The sequence below is a fragment of the Gossypium hirsutum genome, chromosome D10, assembly GCF_007990345.1.
Source record: "Gossypium hirsutum isolate 1008001.06 chromosome D10, Gossypium_hirsutum_v2.1, whole genome shotgun sequence".
NCBI classification, from domain to species: domain Eukaryota; kingdom Viridiplantae; phylum Streptophyta; class Magnoliopsida; order Malvales; family Malvaceae; genus Gossypium; species Gossypium hirsutum.
Genome location: NC_053446.1, coordinates 58,434,878 through 58,444,146, shown reverse-complemented (window position 1 = coordinate 58,444,146; position 9,269 = coordinate 58,434,878). Strand labels below are relative to the sequence as shown.

At 33.3% G+C, this 9,269-nt stretch overlaps 1 protein-coding gene across 2 annotated transcripts; it reads left to right on the top strand.

Annotated features, from left to right (window-relative positions):
- Positions 1 to 2,490: 2,490 nt before the first annotated feature.
- On the top strand, positions 2,491 to 9,153 carry LOC107915740 (phospholipid-transporting ATPase 1). 2 transcript variants are annotated; one of them, XM_041103432.1, is made up of 8 exons: positions 2,584 to 2,897; positions 3,274 to 4,841; positions 4,941 to 5,247; positions 5,737 to 6,454; positions 6,555 to 6,678; positions 6,821 to 7,040; positions 7,616 to 8,074; positions 8,653 to 9,153. In XM_041103432.1, the coding sequence occupies exons 2-8, from the start codon at positions 3,326 to 3,328 to the stop codon at positions 8,870 to 8,872; spliced, it is 3,564 nt and encodes a 1,187-aa protein (XP_040959366.1). In that variant the 5' UTR covers positions 2,584 to 2,897; positions 3,274 to 3,325; the 3' UTR covers positions 8,873 to 9,153. The 2 variants fall into 2 exon arrangements, with proteins under 2 accessions (XP_016700367.2, XP_040959366.1); XM_016844878.2 differs by having other exon boundaries at positions 2,491 to 4,841.
- The last annotated feature ends 116 nt before the right edge of the window (positions 9,154 to 9,269 follow it).

The window sequence follows — 9,269 nt, the reverse complement described above, 5'->3', positions numbered from 1 at the left end:
TAGGTGAAAATATCAGATATGAGAGTTGATACTGTTGGCCAGGTAAAATAGCAGTTGAGTTTCTTGGGCGTTGTTCTTCCCCTACCAAATTTATGTGCCCACAATTAAGAAGGAATTTCTCAAATTTGGTAGGGACGAAAAAATTACGGGTTTAGTTGTATATATCAATTAAAATATATTAAAATTATTTTATAATTTGTATAAATATAACTTTATGATTATATTATAAATAAATTTAAGTTATTTTATTGTAAGTAAAATTTAATAAAAATGTGATAATTAATTTTTTTTTAAAAATTATGTGAAAATCAAAATTAACAATAGATAATAAATAAATATTTAAGTTAAATCATATGGATAAACTTATCTATTTTTTATTTAATTAAATATTTATTTTTGATTATCTAATTAAATATTTAAGATAATATAAATATCTAATATTCATTTTAAAGTTATTTGGAAATAATGATAAAACCTGAGGAATAGATACATTATCTAATTAAAAAAATACTTTTTAAAATGTGATAATTAGTTTTTTTTGTTAAAATCGAAATTAAAAAAAGATAATAAATATTTAAGTTAAATTAGATAAATAAATTATCTAATTAATTTTTAAAATTCTGATTATCTAATTAAATATTTAAGATAACATAACAAGTTATTTGAGAATAATGATAAAACCTAAGGAATGGGTAAATTACGTAATTTTAAAAAATACTTTTTTTAAATGTGGTAATTAATTTTTTAATTTTTATATTGAAATCAAATTTTAAAATGCATAAGAATATAGATAATAAAATAAATATTTAATTTAAACTAAATAGATAATTTATTTATTTAATATTTATCTAAATACAAAAAAAAAGCTATATATAATACAGTAAAAAATCATGTGTTAACTTCTCTCTTTTTTTTTATTCTTTTTTTTAAAACATTAAAAAAACCTTAAATAATTTCAATAATCTTTGCATATATATATATACATGATCCTAAAGAATATGACAAAAAAATGAAAAATAGAGAGAAAAAGAAAAGCATTACTGGGTGGGATTGGGTTGTGATAATGGATGATATTCTCATTTATTTATTTTTTAACCTTTAAACATTCTTTTAGAATTTTAAAAATAATTTTGAAATTATTATTAAAAAAATCTAAAAGTACTAAATTAATATTTTAGCCATAATTCAAATGTCAAATTAAAATTTAACCATTAAATTAACATGTCATATCATCGGTTAAGTGCCTAAAACATTAAAAGTTATATAATTAATCCTTAAATTAACATGCCATATCATCGGTTAAGTGACTAAACCCACATCTTCCTACGCCGACAATAATGTCAATACCAATCGAATTAAAACTTAATCAATTATAATTTTTCATAATTAAACGACTTTAAAAATTTACTTAATAATAGTGAGATGACGTTATCTTAACTTATACAGAACGCATTTAATATAAATTTGAATCGTGTGATCTCATTTCCCGACTCCATCCAATATTATTGAGAATGGCCATTTAATAATTTACCTCAAAAATATTTAGGGGATTGGCCCCTCCCTGATTATCAATGTATCAAAATTATATTGATGAATAAAAAAATATTAAAATGAAATGGGGTGGAGTTGTATGAAGTGGTTAAGCACCAATTATGTATACAAATATGGAATGGAACAGTCGCATCATATTATAGGCTCTTTTCAATATACATTTCCCTTCCTCACATTTTCTTAACAGGAGGGATCTATTTATTTATAAAATTAATATTTTGCTTTTTTGGATATTGGATATTGGCTTCAACAATTTTATTATATTCATTGATTTAATATATACCAAACCCAATTTTCCAATTACTGGCTTCAATTTTTGTGAAAAGATAGAGAATTATAAAATTAATATTAAATTTATTTGAGTATATACTCAAAATTAAGTAAAATTATTTGATAAATGTAAATTTTATAGGTAAAAGATTTAAAAGATAATATTAAAAGAATTAGAAATTTTTGTATATTAAGTGATAAGTTTTTATATGAGTTATCTGTTATATATAGTAATGAAATTCTCCCTTTGTAAAAAATTAGAAGAAAAAAATACGGATTGTCTAATAGAACTCCTCCTACAGTATGGTAGTTGATACGTTAAGAAAGTTTTACCGGTAATAAAAGAACAAAAAAAATTGAATTCATGAAAATTTAATTAGTAAATCGCAAAAATAATTTCCAGTTAATTTAATTTTTCGGTCATTAATCAAATCAAATTTTAGCCAAGATGAATTTCACTTTTTTTGAAGTTGTAATTTATTTTATTAAAAGTTCGTATCCAACTCAAACACAGATAAAAAAATAAATTTATTCAATAATTAATGTAATTTAATTTATTATTATTATTTTTCCAATTACTGTGTGAAGATCGAACAGCATACGAATACGACAGTGATGAGTTGTTATGAACGATTAAACGAGTAAACGACAGTCCAGAGCTTCTAGAAACAGGAATTAAAAATGGTTGTTTTTTTAATCAGAATCCAAGAACCTTCTTCTCTCACCATGTAAAGAATTTTTATTTATTTTTAATGGTCAAATAATAATTCGGGATTGAAATTTTCTGGAAAAAGACTTGATTTCAACTTTTTCATTGATTGCTTTGTTAGTACAAAAATTTTTCTTGAAAAACCCGCTCTCTCTTTCCTATTGGTTTTCCATTGCAATGCGTTTTGACTTTTGGACATTTTCATCTCTCAGCAGCTAAAAGAAAACAACAACAGAATCGAAAACCTCGAAACCCCAAGCTCCATAATGAGTGGTACATCTACCATCATTATGACTCATATTCCATTGTCTTGTTCTTGAACGTACTCGCTTTCAAGTTATATTACCAAAGGATCATAAACTGAAAGGTTCTTACTGCTTTCTCCTTCCTTTCTGCTTTGTACTTTGTATAAGTTGAATTTGTTTTTGAACTGGGAGAGTAGCTTTGGCTTTACTCGGCTGATTGGAATTCTGGGTTGTTTTCTGTTTCTTATTATCTGTTGCTGAAGTTTGGTTTTCTAGCAAACCGTAAGCTGGGTATTATATTCCTCTGATCTGGGATCCTGCATTTGTTTCTGGGATGGATTTAAAAACCCCAGTTTTGAGATCTCTTGTTGAGCATTAAACCAGCAAATTTGGTTGAAACCATAATCTGTGCCTTTTTTTTCATGATTTTTGTTGGTTTGTTGACTTTGAGCTGTTAGAGATGTATTTGATCCATAGATAGTGGTTTTTGTATTATAGTCCTCTGATCTAGAAGAAGAAAGTTGGAGGGGATCCTGCATTTGTTTTTGGGATGGATTCAAGAACCTCATTTGAGGATTTTTATAGTATTGAATCTGCCTTCAGTTCCTCATCAAGAAGGAGCAATTTTTCTGTTCAGTCCAAAGCTTCGGGTGGGAATTCGATTAGGGAAGTGAATTTTGGTGATTTGGGAACTAAGCCTGTGAGATATGGATCTCATGGTGCTGATTCAGAAACGTATAGCATTAGCATGTCACAAAAAGAGATCAACGATGAAGATGCTAGGTTGGTACAGATAAATGATCCTGTCCAGACAAATGAGAGGTTTGAGTTTTCTGGGAATTCGATTCGGACCGGGAAGTACTCGATCCTAACATTTTTGCCTAGGAACTTGTTTGAGCAGTTTCATAGAGTTGCCTATATATACTTCCTTCTCATTGCTGTGCTTAATCAGCTGCCTCAGCTCGCAGTATTTGGTCGTGGAGCTTCCATTCTACCATTGGCATTTGTCCTTTTGGTTACAGCAGTTAAAGATGCATATGAGGACTATAGGCGCCATAGGTCGGACCGGATTGAGAATAACAGGCTAGCATCAGTTTTGGTAGATGACCAATTTCAAGAAAAGAAATGGAAGAACATTCAGGTTGGTGAGATAATCAAGATTTATGCAAATGAAACCATTCCTTGTGATATGGTTCTGCTCTCAACTAGCGATCCAACTGGGGTTGCATATGTGCAGACTATTAATTTGGATGGAGAATCCAATTTGAAGACACGCTATGCAAAACAAGAGACCCTTATGAAGATTCCTGAAAATGATAAGGTTATTGGGTTGATCAAGTGTGAGAAACCCAACAGGAACATATATGGATTTCAGGCGAATATGGAAGTGGATGGGAAACAACTGTCACTTGGTCCCTCCAATATTATTCTTCGTGGCTGTGAGCTAAAAAATACTGCTTGGGCTGTTGGGGTTGCTGTCTATGCTGGTCGTGAGACTAAAGCTATGCTTAACAGCTCAGGAGCCCCATCTAAGAGGAGCCGGCTTGAGACTCATATGAACTTGGAGATCATCTTCCTCTCACTGTTTCTTATTGCTTTGTGTACAGTTGTCTCTATTTGTGCCGCTGTTTGGTTGAGGCGCCACAGGAAGCAGTTGGATTACTTGCCTTTCTATAGAAGAAAGGAATTCTCTGATGGAGAAGAAGAGAATTATAATTATTATGGATGGGGATTGGAAATATGTTTCACATTCCTAATGTCAGTAATTGTGTTCCAGATCATGATTCCCATCTCATTGTATATTTCCATGGAGCTAGTCCGGGTTGGTCAAGCTTACTTCATGATTCGAGATACCCAGATGTACGATGAGTCTTCAAATTCGAGATTTCAGTGCAGGGCTTTGAATATAAATGAGGACCTAGGACAAATAAAATATGTTTTCTCTGACAAAACGGGTACACTTACTGAGAACAAGATGGAATTTCAGTGTGCAAGCATTTGGGGGGTAGATTACAGTGGTGGAAATGCCATTTCACTAGATCAGAATGATGGTTACTTTGTCAAAGGTAAACAACAAATATGTTTCTAATACTTTTTTTCATAGAAAGGAATGTTTTTGAGGTCTCTTTAGCATTTTCTGACTTTGTTTCCTTCTTTCTAATCAGTGGATGGAAAGGTTTTGAGGCCTCAGATGAAGGTTAGGACTGATCCGGAGCTTCTACAATTCGCAAGGAACAGAAAAGAGACACAAGAAGGCAGTCATGTATATGATTTCTTCCTTGCATTGGCAGCTTGCAATACAATTGTGCCTCTAATTGTAGATACGCCTGATCCTACCGTAAAGTTGATAGATTACCAAGGAGAGTCTCCAGATGAACAAGCATTGGTTTATGCTGCTGCATCATATGGATTTATGCTGATAGAACGAACCTCTGGCCATATTGTGATTGATATTCAAGGAGAAAGGCAAAGGTAATCCAAATTGCTGACTTCTATATTCTTGAATTTATTTTCAGCATACATACATACGCACGTACATACATAAATATGAGTCTTTGGAATTTTCCTCAACTAATTTTGCACGAATATCATGATTTTGAACTAAACTCTTAACCTGTAAAAGTGGAATGACCTGTATCTTTCATGGTTCAAATATAGTTTTTATAGTAGTTGAGGTTATTATCATTATTTATGCTACTTATTCTTTGCATATTTACCTAGTACTAAGGTAGGTGAAAAGTCTGTGAAAACCTGTCTTATTTTTGCTGTCACTTTCCTTTTCCTTTTATTGTTGAAAATTTGAGACATTGAGATAACGTAAGGTTAAGAATTGACATTGAAATTTTCATGGTTTGGGAGAAAAAAAAGGGAGATGTGCTGCTAGTTTTGCCAGTGTTGTACTCCTGGATTTTAATTATATTTTTCTTCTGTTGATGAATAAAAATATTTTGGGCCATGCAGGTTCAATGTTTTTGGTTTGCACGAGTTTGATAGTGATCGGAAGAGGATGTCTGTTATATTGGGGTTCCCCGACAGATCTGTAAAAGTGTTTGTAAAAGGCGCTGACACATCAATCTTTAGTGTCATAGATAGATCCATGGATATGAAGGTAATACGTACTACTGAAGCCCATCTTCACTCTTACTCCTCTTTAGGTTTGAGAACACTTGTTGTTGGGATGAGAGAACTGAGTACTTCAGAATTCAAGCAATGGCACTCCACATTTGAAGCAGCAAGTACTGCTCTAATAGGTAGAGCCAGTTTACTTCGGAAGGTTGCGAACAATATTGAGAACAATCTCCATATACTAGGTGCCTCTGGTATTGAAGATAAACTGCAACAAGGAGTGCCAGAAGCCATTGAATCTCTTAGAACAGCGGGGATAAAAGTATGGGTGTTGACTGGGGACAAGCAGGAAACTGCCATATCAATTGGGTATTCCTCAAAGCTCTTGACTAGTAAAATGACACAAATCATAATTAACAGCAAATCTATGGAGTCATGTAGAAAGAGTTTAGAAGATGCCATCATTATGTCTAAGAAACCCACAACTACATCGGCTATATCAGGCACTACAAATAACACAGGAGGAACGTCAGGAGCTGGTTCAACTCCTATAGCCTTGATTATGGATGGCACTAGTCTTGTATATATTCTTGACAGTGAACTGGAAGAAAGGGTAAGGAGTCATAAATTCATGTTTCTTTTTGGTTTTTTTTTTTTTACACTTATGATGTTCTGCATGCTGGTTTGACTTAGTTTTTCATCTTTGCTTGCAGCTCTTCCAGTTATCCTGTAACTGTTCTGTGGTATTGTGTTGTCGGGTTGCCCCACTACAGAAAGCCGGAATTGTTTCCCTTGTAAAGAAGAGGACTGCAGACAAGACACTTGCCATTGGGGATGGTAATCATCAATCAATTTATTTTCTAATCATCGTCATCATCATCATCATCATCATCTTATGATCTAGAATATAGCAAAAAATTAGCTGCTTTCTTATTGGTGATTTGGGCTAAATTATTTCACACTGCCGAATGCTTGACAGGTGCCAATGATGTTTCAATGATCCAAATGGCGGATGTCGGAGTTGGCATCAGTGGCCAAGAGGGTAGGCAAGCTGTAATGGCATCTGACTTCGCAATGGGGCAGTTCAGATTCTTAGTTCCTCTTTTGTTGGTCCATGGCCATTGGAATTACCAGAGGATGGGCTACATGATACTTTACAATTTTTACAGGAATGCAGTATTTGTCCTTGTTTTATTTTGGTGAGTTACAATTTTTAGTAAATGCATATATTCAACCTACATTAGGTGTTTGAGCATGTTGGTGGTCTAAGCCAACATTATTTTCACCTTAGATTCACTGCATAGTCCTCCATCACACCAATAGTATAAAAAAAATGTATCAAATAGCCTCCATCACACCAGATGCACATAGTGCAATAATACAAATATATAGACATCAATCCCGTACTCTTCCATACCCCGTACACTATAATACAGGGTACCAGTAAGGTTTTGTTGGCATGCCAACTATATCTAAATCTATTCCTACCAGTTTACTAGGGCATTTCAATCAATAGCTGCATGCAAGTATTGATCTTTTACTTGTACACCCCTCTTGTACTAGGGATTTAGACTACCTTACCTCCCCACTGAACAAAGAAAAAGTATAATTCTTCCGGTGCTCACTTGGATTAAGATAACTGAATTTTGATCGCCGTTGGTTCAAAATCATTACTTATGTTGGGTTCAGAAATAGAAGTTGAATCACATTTTGGTCAAACAAAATGAAATTCTTTTGTAGATTACTTTTTAAACTTCTCTATGTTTATTTGCAGGTATGTGCTCTTTACTAGTTTCACATTGACCACTGCAATCACTGAGTGGAGCAGTGTGTTGTATTCTGTAATCTATACAGCATTGCCTACGATTGTGGTTGGTATTCTTGACAACGACCTGAGCCGAAGGACTCTTTTAAAGTACCCTCAGCTGTATAGGGCTGGTCAAAATCAAGAATGCTACAACAAAAAGCTTTTCTGGATTACAATGATCGATACTTTCTGGCAGAGTGCAGTCGCCTTCTTTATTCCTCTTCTTGCGTACTGGGGCAGCACCATTGATACATCGAGCATAGGAGATCTTTGGACTCTTGCGGTTGTCATATTGGTTAATTTACACTTGGCCATGGATGTTAACCGGTGGAATTGGTTAACTCATGCAGCTATTTGGGGATCTATAATTGCAACTTTCATTTGCGTTATGGTTATTGATGCTTTACCATTTTTAGTCGGTTACTGGTAAGCCTCTTTTATCATCATATAGTATATATATTTCTGTTAGTTTTATTTACTTTAATCGAGCGAATTGAGAAATATTTTCAACAGTTACCCCATGAAATACCTTAAAACATTAGGTTTTTTCATTTCCTGCTAACACAAAGGCCTATGTTCTACAAGTACGTATAAGTACATATAGAGGTGGTAAATATAGGATCGACTTTGTATTCGAGTCATTTTATGTTCAGATTTCTTTGAGTTTCCCTTCTATATATCAAATAGATATGCATGTATGCATGTGCACGTGTGTGTGCTCTCATGAACGTGCATATAACGTACGTCAGCATGATCATCCTCGAGTTTAGAGATCTATGTACTTAGCAGCAATCTCGAGATTAGAACATCTCAAATTCTCAATTATGATCTTTTGACCTTAGCAAAATGGAAATAATTATTCATGGTAAAAGATTTACTTAGTTGATTCTATGCTGCTAATGATTTGCAATATATTGGTACTCCCAAGTAAATGATTCATTGATATTTTGCAATGTCCATTGTATGATATGTTTTGACCCTTACCAACTGATGTGCTTTGACAGGGCCATCTTTGAAATCGCGAAGACCGGATTGTTTTGGTTGTGTTTGCTGGCAATCATCGTAGCCGCACTAATTCCTCGTTTTGTTGTCAAAGCTCTTTATCAGTTGTATGCACCATGCGATGTTCAGATCGCAAGGGAAGCGGAGAAGTTTCGGACTCTGTGTGAATCTGGAGCTGTAGAAATAGAAATGAATTCAATCTTGGAGGTTCCTAGGAGATGAAAAGGATGAGTTTGTTCTTCACCCCTCTTTCTATCATGTTCGTTAGGCTTTGCAGAGCATTATTCTCCGTTGCGGACGTTGCTTAGACTCTTCATTATTTCTTGAAGCAATCGTGACATATGTCCGGCTCATATTTGCACATGGAAATGGTCATCACATGATTGTTTGCTATCCGAAGGATAGAATTAGTACACCTTAGGTTGGTGTTTATGTTGTTATATATCTTATAACATTATTTCATGTAAATTCTTTAATGAAAATGAAATGATACAGTTTGATTACACTTTTTGTTGTCCATTCTTGAAATTCTTTTTATTTGCTTTCCAAGTCCAAGTTGGGTCAGATTAACCCTAGAGCCCATTTTAATATTAAAACAACCAATTTTGGCATAGAAAAT